Source organism: Gadus morhua, chromosome 12 (genome assembly GCF_902167405.1).
Source record: "Gadus morhua chromosome 12, gadMor3.0, whole genome shotgun sequence".
Classification (NCBI taxonomy): domain Eukaryota; kingdom Metazoa; phylum Chordata; class Actinopteri; order Gadiformes; family Gadidae; genus Gadus; species Gadus morhua.
Window position 1 is genome coordinate 16,369,466 of NC_044059.1, and position 20,813 is coordinate 16,390,278.

Sequence of the window (20,813 nt, forward strand, 5' to 3'; positions counted from 1 at the left end):
TGGGGGGAGGGAGTTCCAGAGCCTGGGTGCTGAACAGCTGAATGACCGGGCACCCATTGTAGTGAGTCGTGATGTGGGGATACATAGTAGTCCAGCAGAGGTTGAGCGGAGGGAGCGGGAGGGAGTGTATTCTTGGAGGAGGTCGCAGAGGTAACTGGGGGCTAGGTTGTGGAGAGCTTTGTAGGTGAGGAGTAGGGTTTTGTATTGGATGCGGTAGTGTACTGGGAGCCAGTGAAGTTGGATGAGGACAGGGGTGATGTGGTCAGATGATTTGGTGCGGATGAGTTCTGAATGATCTGCAGTCTGTTGATGAGTTTGGTGGGGAGTCCGGTGAGGAGGGCGTTGCAGTAGTCTATGCGTGATGTGACAAATGAGTGAACTAGGATTTCAGTGCTGGATTGGGTCAATGATGGGCGGAGTCTGGCGATGTTGCGGAGGTGGAAGAATGCAGTCCGGGTGATGTTGTGAATATGGGGTGCAAATGAGAGGGTGTTGTCCAGGATGACGCCGAGGCTCTTGACTTTGGAGGAGAAGGGTACTGGGATCCATCAATGATTATGAGTGGAGCTGGGGTGTGTTGTGATTTAGTGAGGGTGGATTTGGATCCGATGAGCAGGGCCTCGGTCTTGTTTCCATTGAGTTTCAGGAAGTTCCTGCTCAACCAGCTCCGGATCTCTTCCAGGCACGTGATGAGGGAGGTGGGGGGGATGGCAGCGGTGGGTTTGGTGGAGATGTAGACCTGTGTGTCGTCAGCGTAGCAGTGAAAATGGACCCCATGGTGACGGAGGAGTGTGCCCAGCGGGAGGAGGTAAGTGGTGAACAGGAGTGGACCCAAGACTGACCCCTGGGGGACACCCAGTGAGACACCTGAACACCCAGACTTGTGGTTGCTTAGTTGAAGAAATTGTTGACGGCCGGTGAGGTAGGATGTAAACCAGGAGAGTTCAGCACCAGTGATCCCAATGCCAGCCAGGCGGTCCAGGAGCAGAGGGTGGGAGATGGTGTTGAATGCTGCGCTGAGATCGAGGAGGATGAGAATGGTGAGTAATCCAGAGTTGGCTGCAAGGAAGAGGTCGTTTGTGATTTTGACTAGGGCTGTTTCAGTGCTGTGTTTTGGACGGAAGCCAGATTGGAACGGTTCGTGGAGATTGTTTGTGTCGAGGTGGGACTGTAGTTGTGCGGCAACCACCCTTTCAATTGTTTTGGAGATGAAAGGGAGATTGGAGATGGGCCGGTAATGGTTAAGGTCAGTTGGGTCAGCACCAGGTTTTTTCAGGATGGGAGTGATGGCAGCCAGCTTGAGAGTGGGGGGTACAGTACCAGTAGTGAGGGAGGAGTTAATTATGTTGGTGATCATGGGGGAGATGGACGGAAGACATGCTTTGACAAGGGAGGTGGGAAGAGGATCGAGCTGACAGGTGGTGGTTTTGGCTTTTTGGCTGAGGTTGGAGTTGTATGAGGTTTTGGCAGTGGTGAGGGCATTCTTGTAGTGATGGAGGTGGTCCGAATACATTTGGCGGTGTACAGTGAGTTGAGTCTTATTGTAGAGTCGCTCCAGTCGACAACCAGTGGCTTTGAGCTGGCGCAGATGAGGAGTGAACCAGGGAGCAGTGTGGGTGAATGAGACTGAGCGGGTTTTCAGGGGGGCCAGGGTGGTGAGGGAGGAGGAGAGGCAGTTATTGTAGTGAGTCACCAGGTCAGTCAGGGAGGAAGCTGGGGGAGGGTTGGGGTAGGAGCTGATCATGGTGGAGAGGTCTGTGGTGTTGATAAGCTTGATGTTTCTGAAGGAGATGGTCCGTTGTTCCTTGGTTTTGTGTAGTTGGGTATGAATGTCAAAAAGTACAGCTTTGTGGTCGGAGATGGGGAAATCAATGACATCAAGGTTAGTGGGAGTGATGTCAGTGCAGCAGATTAAATCCAGAATGTGACCTTTGTTATGGGTTGGGAGTAGGGATGTCCAATATTGGCTTTTTTGCCGATATCCGATATGCGATATTGTCCAACTCTAAATTTTCGATTCCGATATCAGCCGATACCGATGTCGATATTTGGGTTATTTTTCCTCAAACCTAATTTAGGTAACATTACATATCTCCTGTTGTGGAATTAACACAACATGCTTAATGTTATTGTGATGCCCCACTGGATGCATTCTTGAATGCAACAAGGCTTTCCAAATGTTAACATTGTCTGTGCAAAATAAGAAAAATACTTCAACTTAATTTAAGGGAAAAGTGCCATGTTTTTTTTTTTTCAAAAAAAATCCGATACCGATATTGACCGATATTACATTTTTATGCTAATATCGGGCCGATAATATCGGTGGGCCGATAATATCGGACATCTCTAGTTGGGAGGTTGACATGTTGTGTGATGCCAAGACAGTCCAGAAGTGATGTGAAGTCATTAGCAAAAGTACAGGATGGGTTGTCAATGTGGATGTTGAAATCACCGAGGAGGATAACAGTGGGGGACATTGCACATACAGATGTAAGTAGTGATGAGAATTCATTGAGGAAAACGGCGGAGGGTTTTGGTGGTCTGTAAATGGTGACAATGATAGTGGGTTTGGGGCCTGAGGGTTTTACAGCTAGACATTCAAAGGAGGAGTGAAGGGGGACTGTGACAGTGGTGACTTTGATGTTATCACGATGGAGGAGAGCGAGGCCACCCCCCCTCCCATTAACCCGGGGTTTACTGATAAAAGAAAAACCTGGTGGGACAGCCTCATTTAGATGGGAGAAGTCATTTGGTTGTTGCCAGGTCTCAGTGAGGCAGAGAATGTCTAGGCTCTGGTTTATACTGTACATTAATGATATATGCAAAGTGTCCAAGCTACTGAAATTAGTCCTGTTTGCGGATGATACAAACATCTTCTGCTCAGGAGACGATCTCGCTGAGCTTCTGAAGGATCTTACTGAGGAAATGATCAAACTAAAAAACTGGTTCGATTACAACAAATTATCCCTAAACCTGGCCAAAACTAAAATTATGCTATTTGGATATGGTAAAAGAGATGTACAGGTAAAAATGGAAATAGATGGGGTGGAAATTGAAAGAGTACACGAAATGAAATTTCTTGGAGTTATGATCGATGATCTAATCAGTTGGAAATCACACATAAAACTTGTTCAAACCAAATTGTCAAAAAGCATTGCAGTAATAAACAAAGCAAAGCAGGCTTTGGATCATAAATCACTCCACACTCTTTACTGTGCACTCGTTTCGCCTTATCTAATGTACTGTGTCGAGGTCTGGGGGAACAACTACAATACCTCATTAGCACCAGTAACTATCCTGCAGAAGAAAGCGATTTGTGTCATTCATAAGGTTGGATATTTGGACAATACTCATTCATTATTTCTACAGTCAAAAATTATGAAATTCACTGACATGGTGAAGTTTCAAACTGCTCAGGTAATGTACAAAGCAAAAAACAACAAACTCCCAAATAATATTCAAAAATTATTTAATGAAAGACAGCTTAGTTATAATTTGAGGGGGAAACTACATTTTGACAGGTTCAGCATCCGAACAACCAGGAAAGGATTTTGCATTTCAGTTTGTGGGGTAAAGCTGTGGAACAGTTTGAATATGGAGATCAAGCAATGTCCAAGCATGAAACATTTTAAAAGAAGATACAAAGAGATGGTTTTCCAGAGTTATAGTAATGAAGGAGGGCTTTGACGTCTCATTACTTGTTAACATGACTAGTTAACTGTGTGATCAGCAGTGAGCTATTGGTCTTAAGGGTGGTGTCGCGTGCTGTGGTGGCTCGGCCTTCTACTGACTCCACAGTTGCTGTGGTGCTGGCAGTTGGAGTGGCTGACATTTTTAGTCTGTCAGTGAGTAGGAAACATGGGTATGTGAAGGATTGTATATGTATGGATTTACAGGAAATATATTGGTACGTTGTGTGCATCTATGTGTACTGGTATGGTGTACAGATATGCAAGTGTTCGTGTGTACGGTTGTGTGTATGTGTATTGGAATGGAGTACAGAAATGCAAGTGTTGTACGCTGGTGTGTATCTATGTGTATCTGTATGGTGTACAGATACGCAAGTGTTGATACATAGATTTGTTATCATGAAAATGAGAAATGAGTCTGAAGGAAACAGGTAGTTTTGAGTTTGAGTTTTGATTTTGATTTCTGACCTGTTAATATTGTTTAAAGAAGTGGGGTGGGATTGAACAAGTTTTTACTTCTTCCCACACCTTTTCAAATATGTTGTAGCATTTTTTTATATAGAGTGCTTGGCGGCATTATCAGTGCAGGAGTCACTAGGGCTGACAACTGTTGATGCATTATTATTGTTGTTTTGGTGGATGTATTGTGTGTGTATGTATGTATGTATGTATGTATATTTATATATGTATATATGTGTATATGTGTGTATATATATATATATATATATATATATATATATATATACATGTATGTATGTATGTATGTATGTGTATATATATATATATATATATATATATATATATATATATATATATATATATATATATATATATATATATATATATATGTATGTATATATACACATATATATATATATATATATATATATATATGTATATATACACATATATATATATATATGTATATATACACATATATGTATGTATATATGTGTGGTTGTGTGTGTATATATGTGTATATATGTATGCTAATGAATAATGGTAAATCTCCAACGTGGTCTGTTCATGGATTCCCTAATGTGAATAGGGCAACCAAACGCCGCGACTAGTGTCAAGTTCACGTTGGTCCTGCTAGGCACCATGCCTATAGATCAGGTTGAATCTAGAATAATGTTCTCGATCTTAGTAGAGACTTAGTAAAGTCTCTTGAAACATGCAAACAAAAAAGGCTCGGCATTAAAAGACAATTCTATTCCTAAAAACACACTAACAAATCAAGTTTGACAAATTATTATTACATTAGTTGAGATTACTATCTTTCCCTTGCAGTATATATAGTTATTACCTCTTTTCTTAAAAGAAGGAGTTTGAATGTCGCTCCATGCTATCTAAGAAGGGACTTGTGTCATCTTGTAATAGCCAACAGTGTCATCCAAATTAAATGTATTATTATTATTATTATTAGTGGACCCCTGTCACTACATACAAAAAAAGTGTGGAACTTTTAAAGCTGAGCCTTTTTTGTTTGCATGTTTCAAGAGACTTTACTAAGTAGTCTGTTTAACAGCCCTCTACACTCTGACAGACGTGTGAACGACTGCAGGTCGTTCACACAATAGAGGAGTGTTTGAAGCGACGTGTGTGGATTGGTCGTTGAAAATCAAGCTCTGGCCAGCAGAGGCGCTATAGAGTATGGACTAAACACTCACGCACTTTCAGGTCCCCTCTTGGCAAAAGTTGTGAAAATGCGTCAAAATATTTTAGGCATGTTTTTAGGTTGATTTAAGGCATGACCAAAAGGGGACCTGAAAAATGTCCCCTCTTGGCTCGGAGGTCCCCTGTTGGTGAAGGTGTTACGACGCCGGAGTCCACTGTTGGATAATTAGGCGAGCACGCACGCACGCACGCACGCGCGCACACACGTGCACGCATATATAAATATATGTGTGTGTGTGTATGTATATATTTGTGTGTGTGTGTATATATATGTGTGTGTGTGTGTGTGTGTGTATGTATGTATGTATATATATATATATATTAGAGCTGTCAAGCGATTAAAATATTTAATCGTGATTAATCGCATTAATGTCATAGTTAACTCTAATTAATCGCAAATTCTTTTTCTATGCTAAATATCCCTTGATTTTTTTGTCCCATAATTCTTCTCATTTTAATTCTCTTATCAACATGGTGAAGTGCATCGGCTTGCCTTGTGCAAATGATTTTTTATTGATAACAACATTGGCATATACACTGATCAAAACAGGACGATACAAAAAAAGAGCCTATAGTGCAATTAAACGACTGCTTTGAACAAATGTCATTTGAACATAGCAGTCAGGCTACTGCTTCTTTGTTTTGAGCCAAAGAAAAAAAAAAAAAAAAAAAAATTCTTCTATCGCGCGATAAAAAAAATATCGCCTATTTTAATCTATTTTCAAACACTTCCTTGTTCGGACCCGTGACGTGACTGAACTAACCAATCAGAAGCTAGAATTTAGACTGAGGTAAACGTGAGGGAATCAGAGAGGCAGATTCAACAGAATATCCTGACTGTGTTAAATATGTAAACATGTAAATATGTAAGTAATAATTGTGTAACATAAATATGTAAATGATTAAATATAATCATTGTCAGTACATTTCTAGCTAATTAACTCCAATATAAATTATATTAATTTATTCTACAACTTTCAAATATTTAACTTCTAAACCTTACATTATTATGGATTATTACGCGGCTCTTCTTAATGCTGTAGACTGCTCCATTCACTTGCATGGGCCTTCCCAACGTTCAGCTGTCAATTATTTTTGTTTATGCTCCGTTCACTTGCATGGGCACTTCACAACTTCCGGCGGTGAATTATATTTGATAATTCACCGTTGCCAAGTATAATTGACAGTTGTCAAGGTAAACGAAAGGATTTTTTGCCGTTTGCCATTTTAATCTAGATTCATCTAGATTAATTCCAAAATTAATAACGCCTCTAACGCCACAAACCCGCTGATTCAGCCAGAGTTAGGCAGAGTGAATGACGGAGATCGATGGAGATCATCGTGTTGTTCATGTGTGCAAGTGTGTTCATGGTAAATTGGCAACTGTCACGAGAGATACATTGCTTGAATATCAATTAAAAGAACATCCCCATCAATTCTCTGAAGTCGATAAGCATGACTTAATTCATGACTACCATGTCCAGTTTTGCTGTTGTTACGTGTTAGCTGAGAGTGAAAAGGATTTAAAGGATAACTACCAATAACCAAGGTTAGGGAAATCTGTTTGTTTTGTTGCGCGTTTCTGGATTTATTTTTTATATATATACATCGGCCGATATATCGGATTTTTAAATCACAGAATATTCGTATCGGTATCGGACATAAAAATCCTATATCGGTCGGGCTCTATGTATATATATATATATGTATATATATGTATGTATGTATGTATGTATGTATGTGTATATATATGTATAGATGTATGTGTATATATGTTTATATGTATGTGTACAGTGTTTCTCACAGAAATTTTGGAGACTATGGGGGGGGGGGGGGGGGGGGGGATATGTTGTGCAGATATACATTCTACACAACAGATGGCCAATCTCCTTATTTCAGTGTACGCCTATTTAAACACAATGGCGTGGCCTAAATGTCACCTTCTCAATCGTTTCATAGGCTATACATTTGTATAAACCCCCCGTTTACACAATGGGAAAACACATGTTTTCATACGTTTTGCCCTTTCATTTAGGCTACACGAAAACTGAGTTTTTATCATGGGAAACGATCATTTATAAAAACTCCGAAACTCCGTTTTTATGTTTGCGTGTGCACTAGGTCAAACGGAGTTCTATGTTCTCAAACAGTGTTTGAATGTCGTGTTTGAATGTGTTTGATTGTCGCGCTCTCTCTATTTTTTAGACAACTCAAGACCCTCTGCAACGTAAGCACACGCACGCTAAACTGATTGGCTTTCATCACGATTCGCCAGACTCTCATTTAAATAAAGTTCAAGGATTGCCAACTTGGATTCGGCTGCAGAAGGCTATTCGTCACAGTCGCAGGCAGACAGCCGAACTTCGTGCTCTCATGCAATCCCAATGAGAGCGACACGAACTTCGTCTGAGCAAAAAAAAAAAAAATGTGTGCACGCAGAGACTATGGCGGCCTAAATTAGACTATGGCGGGGCGCCATAGTCTCGTCAATGTGTGGGAAACACTGTGTGTATATTAGGGATGAGTCGGTCGCGACCGATTCGTTCACAACGAACGAATCCCGAACGTGAACGACAAGAACCGGTTCCCCAAAACAAGAAGAACTGGTTCTTTGATTCTTTTTTTTTTATCATAAAACAAAAATATGGTCACGTAAATAAAATATACAAACGAAAAGAGCTTCGTCTCCCCACGACCTTACATCGATTGAGTCTACAACGTTCTCAAAGATTCAGCCAATGAGAGGTAGCAATGGTGTTGCCATGGCACCTGGGTAAACAGATGACAAGGTGGTACCGTCGAATTTGCGCGCTTTCTCTGTCTGACGTATCTTGGGTCATACCATTCGACGTGGGGCCACTCGTATATCCCCCTACATTTCCGAAAATAGACTTGACCTCCATCTGTTTATTGGATAAACGCATTTCCCAATCACAGGAGTCTTTGCTCCATTCTAGGGGGGGGGGGCAAACACCTGTGAGATTCCCTGTCAAATGACGTAATCTGACGTAACGAACTAATCAAACGAACGAATCGTTAAAGTGAACTGAACCGAAAGAACTAGTTCCTGGAAAATAATCATTTTGCCCATCCCTAGTGTATATGTGTATATATATGTGTATATATGTATGTATGTGTATATATATATGTGTGTGTGTGTGTGTGTGTGTGTGTGTGTGTGTGTGTGTGTGTGTGTGTGTGTGTGTGTGTGTGTGTGTGTGTGTGTGTGTGTGTGTGTGTGTGTGTGTGTGTGTGTGTGTGTGTGTGTGTGTGTATGCATGTATATATATATAAATGTGTGTATATATATATATGTATATATGTATATATATATATATATATGTATATATATATATATATATATATATATGTGTGTGTGTGTGTGTGTGTGTGTATATATATGTATATATATGTATATATATATGTATATGCATGTATGTGTATGTATGCATATAAAATTAAAGAAAGGATACTTGTTCGAAAATTTGATATAAAGTCAAACCATTAATTTAATTTATTAATTGGCAGGATAAGCCCCTTGAGATGAAGCATCTTGTTTTCGAGGGGGCACTATGTTGGCAGTCATCTGATGCAGGATAGTTAATCGATGTATGAATATTCTACCCTTGCAATTGCCTTTCTGTGCAAGGCAACTAACTTAACTACTGGTGATGTCCTCAAATATAAAGCAAAAACATAAATACATAATGATAATAATATAAATAATGATTTGCTTCCCATTTATGAAACACTTGCCTTGTCAATGACCTTTCCATCACTCTCAGCCCTTGCCTGGACGTACTTCTCAACTCCTTATCTGGAGAAGCAATGTCCACATCATCTGGAAGATCTCCAGTGGTCTTAAGTAACATAGGAAAAAGAAAGGCAAAGGACAAGCAAGAAAAGTATGTTCAAATCAGCCTCATAGAAATTATTTTTTTGACATATATACTTTTCATGTTGATTCCCTACTGTTAAGTCGTCTCCTCATACCATACAAGTGTAACTTCCTCCCTGAAGAGAAAAAAATTTGATTTAGAAATTGTTAATATGATAATATTAAAGTCAACCACTACACACCTCTGAAAACAGACGTGGCTCCCGTCCATACATCAGACGATAGGGCGAATACCTGGAAGAGCCTTGGACACAAATTATTTGAAAAAAAAAAATATTTTCATTTGTCTTCCCACCTCTCCTGTTGTCCATCAAGGGTCTTACCAATGGACCTCTTCAGTGTCTGATTGGTCCTCTCATCCAGTCCGTTGGTCTGTAAAAACAGCAAAGTACAAGCAAGGGGAATTTAAAGAGTGTAACAAATATGTATCGGTTGATAGTAACATTATTTAGGAGCTTATCGATCTTTCTTTTATGTCAGTTATATATCTTTATTACGCAGCTTTTTTGAATACTCGATTCTGATTGGTCAATTATGGCATTCTACGGTCTATTATTTCTGTATAGCAGACCGCTGCTATGAATAACAGACTTCCGTATGGACGCAGTTCTGATCGTATTCGCGTCGGGGTCCTGCATCACCCTGTTGAGGTTTATTTCTCAATGACTGTGTCACTGTACATACGCTGCAAATGTTCCTATGATTTATACACCGGTGATGTGGAACTATCAGTCTTGTCCTTGATGGGCCTGGCCTCCTTCCACTTGGTGAAGAAGTCAGTTGCTGTCAGACAGAAGCGGCTCCCATTCTTTGAGGCTTTGAATGGTCCAATTAGGTCAACACCTAGAGAAGGGACAGAAATAAACACATGTCAATTTGTACTTATACAAGTACCTGGCTGCCCACAGGTCATGACGTTATGGAGATGGAAAAGGCAATACAGTACATTAAGAAAATAGTAAAAATGTAACTATGACTTCGAGAGGTTGTAGCCGTTTCACAGGACCCAAAAGCAAGATATCTCACCAATCATATGCCATGGTGACTTTGGTTTGATGGGTTTCAACTCTGGGGCCTCCTTTTTCACTTGCTCAAACCTCTGGCATGACATACAGGTTTTCACCTTTACAACACAAGGAGATTAAACACAACAGATTTAATAATATGCTCTAGAGTAGAGGCGATTTTCTTTGCGTGTCACAGTAGTTGAAATGAACAATTACTTATATAAGGCAATCACTATAAATTATTCTTTAAATCTCATGTGCATGCGGCATCAGCGTATCACAGGAAATATTAGAGCTGATCTGGATCAAACGCAACTTGAACAAATTGATCACTTGCCCATTTCTGAGCATCTCCGGTAATTGTCTTCCTGTAGAAGCGTTGGTTGATCTTGTCCTGCATCCTCTTGGCTCCAAAGTAGCCAGCATGGACTTCTCTCAGCACCTCATCCTTCTCTTTCTCAGTGAGGATCACCCTCCTCATTGAAAGGCCATTCTCCCCAAGGTAGTACATACAATTTCCTAGAAAAAGGGAAAGAACATACATCAGCACTGAATCAGCCGTAGATGGTTTATAACTTAATTCAGTTTCCTTTGCAGGGCCTACTAATTTGTGAAAATGTAAGATGAATTAATGGACTGCATAAAATGTCATTTATTTAATTACAGAATACCTTTACGAGTGAATTCTTTTGCATCCCTCCGGATCTGCCGTTTCTCCGTGAGAGAGATCCCTGCTTCATACATCTGAGATGACAGATACAAGAAAATAGAATTAAGTGACACCATTTTCAATCAACAAGAAAAACCGATAAACCTAAATTCTATCTGTCTGCTTATCTATCTATCCGTCTATCTAAATTAAATGAACACAAGCTAGCTAGTTAGCAACACGTCAAACACTCAGTTTACTAGCTAAATCGATTAAACAATAAAATACAATACAAATATAAAGTTAGCAACGCTAATAAATGTATTTTGTAAAATAAGTCTTGCCTGTTTGTTATTTCGTCTTGTGACGCTCAATGAACGAGCGCGAATGTTCGAAAATGTTCATGAAGCTCCCTACGTCATAGTTCGACGCGATCGTCCGTTGCCAGGCAACGTTCGACGCAATCATCAGTTGCCAGGCAGGTTTGGAATTTTCCAACGAGGATAACGTAGACAATTTCCGTGTGACAGCACCCTAAATGATAATCAGCCTGTTGCCTTTTGTTTGCTGAATGTTTAAAAAATATTTAAGTGTTGGCACTGCTTTTCATGTAATTCGTGGTGAACACTAAAAGATAGGTCTTATCGTCACCCTAAAAGTACACATACAATAAATTACAATACATGAGTTCACAGCTGACAGCTTTTTTTTAATTATTATTTACAACAGTTAGCTGAACATTATAGGGTCATGGCCTTCCACTCCCTGGTTTATAATTCAAACACAGAAATCAACTACTGTGTTTGATATATGTGAAATTAAGCAGAAAAAACATGCGTTCTTCGTTGTTTCTTCTATTTGTCTCTAACTGAAAGGATATGATGCATCGTTGCAGCAACATTTAAGATGATCGTGATGAATTCCGCCTGTTCTGCTTCTGTGCTCTCTGTGGTCAAACCAAAACAAACTAGAGTGGCAGCGGACGTACTTATCCCGTCTCCTGCAAACTAAGACCCTACATCATAGGCCCCTTGCAAGCCCATCCCCCTAAACCCCCCATTGACTCTACTGATGTCGGAACGAAATCGATGTCCGCATATAAAGAAACCAGTGTGAATCACCTTCAGGGTCGAATCTCCGATGACCGTCTAATGACTGATGGCTGGTTGTGTGTTTCTCTGGACAGAATGGCAAAGTGTTCATGTTTACTGGAATGCTTGAAATGGTGGCAGATATTCACCAGCTCTCCTTTGTCCTCGGACACGAGATGGCCCACGCCATCCTGGGCCACTCCGTGAGTACAAACACGCATAAATACATACAAGCATACAAACACACTTTTGAAAGAGCCAAACCATGTAGAAAATGTTGACCTCAACCATTGCAGCCATATTTTCTTGATGGACTTTCCAGTGTTTCTTTCAGACTTTTATGACATGGGCACAGGTTGCTTTGATTGGTTTTCAGGGCAACAATATTTATCAGGCCTTTTATGTTCCTGCGTGTCTCCTTTTTTACCTCAGTATATATCAGATGCTACCTTAACACTCGGATGGCTTTAGGTTCAACCTGGTTTCCATCGGTCACACATGGCTAGCAGAGGATCAGATGAGTCGTTTTGACCTCAGGCCATAATCATTTTACGAGCTTGACATCTTCATTTGTTCTCCCATAAAGACTCGATCACCGATAAGTATGAACAGGATTTATTTAAATAACGACATGGGAATATTTTGCATGGTAAATCTTTGGCATGAGCCTCGTCACTGATCCAGGGTGACGTGCGGACTCGGCGTATCCTGCCAGGACTAGCAGGGGCGGAGCCTTCCCCTGGACGAGTAGACTGAGGCCGACCTGGTGGTGGTGGGGTGGATGGAGGTGCCTCGAACGAAGACCTGAGCAGCAAAGACATATGTTAGACTACTCTTTATAGAGCAGGTGTAGGCAGGTGATTGGTAGCTGGTGATTGGTGATTGGCGGCCAGCCGCGCGTGATTTGAGTCCTCCACGTAGAACTACCAGCAAGCTTAACATTTCTCCCATAAAGACTCGATCACCGATAAGTATGAACAGGATTTATTTAAATAACGACATGGGAATATTTTGCATGGTAAATCTTTGGCATGAGCCTCGTCACTGATCCAGGGTGACGTGCGGACTCGGCGTATCCTGCCAGGACTAGCAGGGGCGGAGCCTTCCCCAAAAGAGAGGACGTAGGCCTTCGCCAGAAGTAGGAGATACCTCGGCATGTCCTGCCGGGACTGGCAGGGGCGGAGCCGACCCCAAAAATAGAATAGCGAAAGGGGGTAATGAGACCATACATACCCGCGTAGAAGAAGTGGACAAGGATCTATACTGCTTCTGGAAGATAAAAGGCATACCCAATATACGACATATTAAGAGTCAATCATACATACCATAAAACGATAAGCTTAAGACCGTCAGCGAGATCGATGAATCACATAAAAGCAGTCGACTTAAAATACCTCAGCGAGATCAATTAAAATTTAGAGCACTCTGCAGCTGTTACGCAGCGAGCCACGAGTGCTTTCGTGCTGTACCAACTGCCGTGGTCGATTCACTCTCCGGGGTCGCTGCGTGACCTGAGTGCTTTCGCGTTGAACCACCGATGTGGTCAACGAACTCACGAGTGCCCTTGATGTGCCACCGACGTGGTCACGCACTCACCGGTGTTGCTGCAGCAAATATTGTGAAGTTCCGTGTTGAACACCGACGTGGTCAACGAAATCACGAGTGCCCTTGCTGTGCCACCGACGTGGTCACGCACTCACCGGTGTTGCTGCAGCAAATATTGTGAACTTCCGTGTTAAACACTGACGTGGTCAATGAACTCCGAGTGCCCTGCACTTGAGCTTTTGATATTATGCCACCGACGTGGTAATTAAATTTGCATGTGCCTGAGTAGTGCCCACCGACGTGGTCAACGCACTACCAGGGTTGCTGCAGCGAACGTGGAGTTCTGAGTTGTACCGCACCGACGTGCGCAACGAACTCACGAGTGCTTGAGTTGTTCCCACCGACGTGGGCAACGCACTCACCGGATTTGCTGCAACGAACCAAGAGTTCTGTGTTGTACCGCACCGACGTGCGCAACGAACTCACGAGTGCTTGAGTTGTTCCCACCGACGTGGGCAACGCACTCACCGGGGTTACTGCAGTCAAACCATGAGTACTAGATAACGTGCCACCGACGTGGTCATACTCACGAGTGCCCTTGATGTGCCACCGACGTGGTCACGCACTCACCGGGGTTGCCGCTGCAACCTTGAGTTTTATTTTCCTATTTTACGCCACTGACGTGACAGCGAACTCAAGAGTGTTTTCTAGATGATCCACCGACGTGGTCACACTCGCCGGGGTTGCTGCAGGTTAACCTGAGTTATGAAACCGAATTTTGCTTTATGAATTTAGTACCTGATAACCACCACCACCAGTAGTTGCAAATAATGTCGCTTTTAGCAACAAAAATAATGACAAAATATCGTCATCACAAACCTTTATCGCGTGAGAAAGAAAAACAAACAAACAAACAAACAAAAAACTAACAGGACGCAACGTGCATGCTGGGCGTGTGACAATAACTGTAGTTAAATACATAGTGCAATATATTTCGATAACACTAGAAAGAATATAGACGTAACTAAAACGAATAGACTAAAATAACAGCTAGACACTAAGACTAGAATAACCCTGGAATGGAAACAGGCCGCCAGAATAGTGTTGCTTTTGGCAATGAAAATTATGACTAAGAGTCGACATCAACAAGCCTTTATCGCGTGAGAAAAACGAGACTGGACGTAACGTGGATGCTGGGCGTGTGACAATAGCTTTGATTAAAAGCATAGTACAATATAGTTGGCGAATAAAACAAGACTAAAAAGTGTTTTACGAAAATAAGACTGCTAAAATGTCTCTTCATTTTCGTTGACCTAAACTAGGCGATAAAGACTTATAACGTTATTTTGTTCAACTGGAACTTCAACTGTTCCAGACATAACATCAATTTTCAACCGTTTACCTTATTTAACAAAACTACGCACTTGTAACTTTGATAATATCTAAATGTAATTACGATAACACTGGAAAGAGTATGAATGTAACTAAAACTAATAAAAACTAAAATGACAGCTTGACACAAGACTAGACTAACACTAGAAAGGAACAGGCCGCCAAAAACAGCTATGGTTGCAAACGTGTAAAACCTGTCTTAACCGACGTTAGAGAGCATCGTGTGCGCTTGAAGAAAGAACCTTGAACTCGACCGGATGTAGGACGTTGAGTACTGTGTTGTACCGCACCGACGTGTGCAACAAACTCACGAGTGCCTGAGTTGTGCCCCAATTGTGCGTTGACATGGTCAACGCACTCACCGGGGTTACTGCAGTCAACCATGAGTAATAGATAACGTGCCACCGACGTGGTCATAGTTACGAGTGCCCGAGTTTTTACCGCTGCGCTTTGGCCAACGCACTCACCGGGGTCGCCGCTGCGAACCTTGAGTTTTATTTTTTCCATGATATGCCACCAACGTGACACCGAACTCAAGAGTGTTTTCTAGATGATCCACCGACGTGGTCAAACTTGCCGGGGTTGCTGCAGGTTAACCTTGAGTTATATAGCCAAATTTTGCTTTATGAGTTTAGTACCTGATAACAACCACCACCACCACCACCACCAGTAGTTGCAAATAGTGTTGCTTTTGACACCAAAAATTATGACTAAATGTCGTCATCAACGAACCTTTATCGCGTGAGGAGAACAATGCTGGTCATATGACAATAACTATAATTAAATACGTAGTGCAATGTTGTTGGCGAATACAAACGAGACTGAAAGTGTTTTACAAAATAAGACTGCTAAAATGTCTTCATTTCCGTTGACCTAAACTAGGCGATAAACTGTAATACGTTATTTTGTCCAACTGGAACTTCAACTGTTGAGACATAACGACATCAATTTTCGACCGTTTACCTTATTTAACAAATCTACGCACTTGTATCTTTGATAATACCTAAACGGAATTTCGATATCGCTGGAAAGAGTATGAACGTGACTAAACTAATAAAAACAAAAATGACACCTTGACACCAAGACTAAAACTAGAATGGAAACAGGCCGCCAAAAACAGCTGTAGTAGCAAACGTGATAAACCTGCCTTAACCGACGTTAGAGCATCGTGTGCGCTTGGAGGAAGAACCATGAATTCAACCGGATGTAGGATTCGTAAGCTGTGGAAGACCGCCTTCCCAGCCGTTTGATAGACGCGACCGGCAACCCTTGTTCAGCGGCTGTGGTTGCCGCTCCAATCCGGGAGGAGTGGCCAGTGTAGACAGTGGCGCCTCCAGAAGATTATTCCAGGGGTGGCCAATGGGGGCCACAGCAAATCTATAAACATCCCGGGCAGCGATTGTTGGCCGGGGGGGGGACTACATTATAATATAATCTAGACTACATTATATATTTTAAATAAATATGCATTATAAAAATTGTCTTAGGGGTGGCAAAGAATGATTTTGGGGTGGCAGTAGCCACCCCTCGCCACCCCATGGTGGCGCCACTGAGTGTAGAGGGGAGATGGTAGGCCGCACCCTTCTACCACCGTCGCGAGATGGACTCTGAACCACCCTTGAGGCATTGGCAGGCCGCAAATAAACAGGTGATTCGGGGACGTGCATTGCCGAAGCTTGAAATAAAGGAACATGGAAGCGTAAGGACAGAGAGTTGTTGATTCTTGAAATGATAATAGTAACAGCTGCTCCTAGGCTATCGCTTTTAGATGGAAAAATGCCTTGTGGCATTTTTGGCAAAAGGCCCCGTGTAGGGGCAAAAGGCCCCGTGTAGGGGAAAAAGTCTGAGTAGAAGACGTGTACGCATTTGCGCATGAACGCAAGAACGCGTAAACCCGTAAACCCGTAGAACGCGTAAACCCGTAGAACGCGTAAACCCGTAGAACGCGTAAACGCGCAAACCCGCAGAACGCGTGAACGCGTAAACCCGTAGAACGCATGAACCCGTAGAACGCGTGAACCCGTAGAACGCATGAACCCGTAGAACGCTGTGAGAAACACCGTCTCGAGTAATATGTTAAAATAAGGATGAAATCTCCCAGAGAGCACACTAATCTATTCAAAATATCGAGTGTGAGTTGGAGTGGCCAACACACATAAATAATTGTAATACACCAAAATTGTTAACTGTCATACATAGCTAAACAAGCAAATGAAAAATTAAATACCCCGTGTAGGGGAAAAGTCTGAGTAGGAGACATGTATGCATGGACGCATGAACCCGAGAACGCATGAACCCGAGCTGTGAGAAACACCGTCTCGAGTAATATGTTAAAATAAGGATGAAATCTCCCAGCTCTGAGAGAGCACACTAATCTATTTGAAATATCGAGAGTTGGAGTGGCCTACACGCGTAAATAATTGTAATACACCAACATTGTTAACTGTCATACATAGCTAAACGAGCAAATGAAAAATTAAATACCAACGCGACTGAAGCTATTAACAATAAGACTATAAATAATAATATAAAATTATACCATAATGTACCTGTTCTTTGTCTTTGGATCTTTTGAATAAATTGATCGATATGTGAATCGCATCGCGAGCAGAGGAACGTGAGAGTTAGTGAGCAGCAGCTGAACCAATCTAAAAGTCCCTTCGTCAATAAAAACCTTAGTGATATTCAGTTACCACAGTGCCTAAAACCCATCAACTTCATTCATGTTAAAGTGAAAAACCTCAGACACAAGAAGTTAACCGAACAGTGCACTAGGCCCTCTCGAATGCCAGGCCGAAACAACATGTCTCGCTACGACTCCTTTCAGCTGCCCACCCCTCCTTCTCCAGCAAAAAGTAATAACAGAAAACGGCTAATAAAACGCTTGAGGTGGCGTTATGAAGAGAAAACTTACACATTTTTTAGTACACGGTATAAAGATAGTTATGAACCTTTGATTGCGAACGTAGAGTTCTGTGTTGTACCACACCGACGTGTGCAACGAACTCACCGAATTCAACCGGATGTAAAATCCGTATGCTGTGGAAGACCACCTTCCCAGCCGTTTTGACGCTGCTTTGTTATCGCAAAACATGGTTATACGTTAACGCCGCCATGCTTTGCCCCACAGAACGCTAGCTGCTACGATAGGGTAAAGCTCGAACAGCGCAGACGAATCGACCCGAGGGCAAACGTGCCAGCTTCGACTGGCCATCTCTCAGCAAACCATTGCCCTTGGAAGAAACCCCCTAACCCGACCGAGGGAGCCGCATCCTGAAGCTGGACTGGTAGAGCTGTGAGAGAGAATACGCTGCGGGGGCTAACGCGGGGACTGCAATAGCCATGGTAGCAGGGCACGTGCCAGGTGCGTAGCCTGTGAAGGCGGAGGAAGCCGAGGCTGATGGTTGCTGGAAGTAGAAAGGCACCGTGGGGACTGACGACAGCGGGTTGGGGGCCTGGACCCGTCCGGGAGTTCCGCATGGTGTTTCGACGGCGTCCATCCTGGCGCCAAATGCTTTGCACCAACTCGGCGAGGGTTTGTAGAACCAGGCGGATGTCCGTGTTGGGAACTTCTTGGTGGTGTTGTTGAGGATACCGGGGACCGAAATTAACGGCTTTCTGCGCTCACTTGCCCGGACCAGAAGTAGTAGGCCGACCAGCACGAATCCAAAGTTATGACCTCTTGGTGTGTATTAACCGACGTAGCAACTAAGCGACGAGATATGCGAGATAATCAGAAGCACAGTAAAGCAGCAGCATGCCTCGAACGAAGACCTGAGCAGCAAAGACATATGTTAGACTACTCTTTATAGAGCAGGTGTAGGCAGGTGATTGGTAGCTGGTGATTGGTGATTGGCGGCCAGCCGCGCGTGATTTGAGTCCTCCTGGTAGAACTACCAGCAAGCTTAACATTTGTTGCAACTTTGGTGATGGTGGCCTGTGTTTAAGGCCTAGAAAAAGCATTCAGGACTCTAATTTATTTTATTTTTTTTAGAGAGTGAGCGTCCCTGCTCCGAAAAGAGAATTTAATATGTTGAAGGGAATGGCCGATCGACAAGGCTCTGTCTGTCCCGGGAGGTTTGATCTGATCGGCTGCTGAAAGAGCCTCAGGGTCTGCTACACCGTAAAGAGTGGAACTTCATAAATGCTTGGAACAATCCTCTCTCTCGCTCTCTCACTCACTCACTGGCCATCCTGAAACCCCATCACAACATCCCAATTCGCTCTTGCTCTCAAGTTCCTGTGTGTGTGTCCCCTACTGTCTGATACCTCTCATCACATTCACCTCTTTGTCCCTATCCCCAAGGCGGAGCAGGCCAGCCTGTCCCACGTTGTGGACTTGCTGTCTCTTATCCTGCTGACCGCCATCTGGGCCTTATGTCCCCGGGACAGTCTTGCCGTGTTTGGACACTGGATCCAGGGCAAACTTATACAGGTCAGACCAATTACTCATACAGATAACCCGCGGCAATGCTAAAGCTGACTCTCCTCTGCAGCTTTTCCATTATTGCCACCCCTTTTCCCCTGGTTTCCCAATACAACTCATATCTTTGGATCTGGACGACTGCAAACTCCAGTCAGTTCTCATCTGAGCAATAATGAAAATGCAAATCGGGGACGATTTGCATTTTCGATCACAAAACTGATATAATCAAGTTTCCGAATTTTCTTTGAACATTTGGAGACATATGTACATTATTTTAGATTTCAACATTTTCTTTTTGACCATTATGTGTATTTTTTAAGGCGAAATTTCAAAGTTCTCAGTTACAAAGTGTTTTCGATAGATTTGAAAAGTTAGTGTTGGATCAGCCTCCATCATGTTTCACACCAGTCTTGTTGATGTTCAAATTCTTGAACCCTGTGAATCTGTATCCTCTGCCTGCCGCGTCGGATTCCTCTCTCAGCTGATGTTCAGCCGTCCGTACAGCAGGAAACTGGAGGCCGAGGCTGACAAAGTTGGAATGCAGCTGGCAGCTAAGGTAAAGCAGCATGACTGCGCTCATCCCATTATATTGCATTGTGTTACCAGGGACGTCATCTCCCTTCAGGGCTCTCTTCCCCTTAAACATTATCAATTTGATGAATGGTCATTAGCATGGTATTTTAGCCTAAAGGAATCCCAGCACTGTCAGTTACTTTACGAGACACCAGGGGGCACTGTTATCAAACCAAACAAGGTTACCCTGCTGCAGAATGCGGTGTGTGTGGTTGACTCCTGGAGGGCATGGGTGTTGGTGACGTGTGGGCGTGTCCTCTGCTGCAGGCGTGCGCGGACGTGCGCGCTGCCCCGGTGTTTTGGCAGCAAATGGAGATCACAGATCAGCTCAGGGCAGTGCCAGCTGTCCCAGAGTGGCTGTCCACACATCCCTCACACAGGAACCGAGTTACACAGATGGACCGCTTTGTGCCTCAGGTACGCACACACATGCAAACGCACACATGCACACACGCACGCATGTGAGCATAAACACTGGGTTACTTAATACTGGACATTTTGTGGAACATGGGCCTGGTTGCCATGTGCTTTTAACACAATAAAAAGATCTTTTGAGTGCTTCAGCATTTGATAACAGGAAAGCGTTGACTGGGAAAATGAGTTGGATGGATATCTCTATTAACATATATATCATAACATCCCAAAGATATGTGACCAAATACTTAATGCTTTAATCTCTCTTGGCTGTGTGTTTATATACTGGAGACCCATTCAGCTCTCCCAACAGCCCCTCTGCCTGATGCCGTGTGTCAAGTGCTCCGCTGAAGAGCTGAGTTTAAAAGGTATTTGTTGAATTGAGGGTTCCATATTGATTCACCTTTCCATCCTGACTGGCGTGTGTAGGACGGGCTAAGGTATATTATATT

The 20,813-nt window shown here is 42.8% G+C and overlaps 1 protein-coding gene across 5 annotated transcripts in view; it reads left to right on the plus strand.

Annotated features, from left to right (window-relative positions):
• oma1 (OMA1 zinc metallopeptidase) overlaps positions 1-20,813 on the plus strand; it is a 101,836-nt gene that overhangs the window by 47,176 nt on the left and 33,847 nt on the right. For 3 of the 5 annotated variants that reach the window (XM_030371863.1, XM_030371860.1, XM_030371864.1), the window contains 5 exons: positions 12,107-12,214; positions 19,255-19,383; positions 19,856-19,930; positions 20,215-20,364; positions 20,675-20,729. In XM_030371863.1, coding sequence (XP_030227723.1) covers positions 12,107-12,214; positions 19,255-19,383; positions 19,856-19,930; positions 20,215-20,364; positions 20,675-20,729 — 517 coding nt within the window. The remainder of the gene's footprint in view (positions 1-12,106; positions 12,215-19,254; positions 19,384-19,855; positions 19,931-20,214; positions 20,365-20,674; positions 20,730-20,813) is intronic. The other 2 variants (XM_030371862.1, XM_030371861.1) reach the window with 2 other exon arrangements.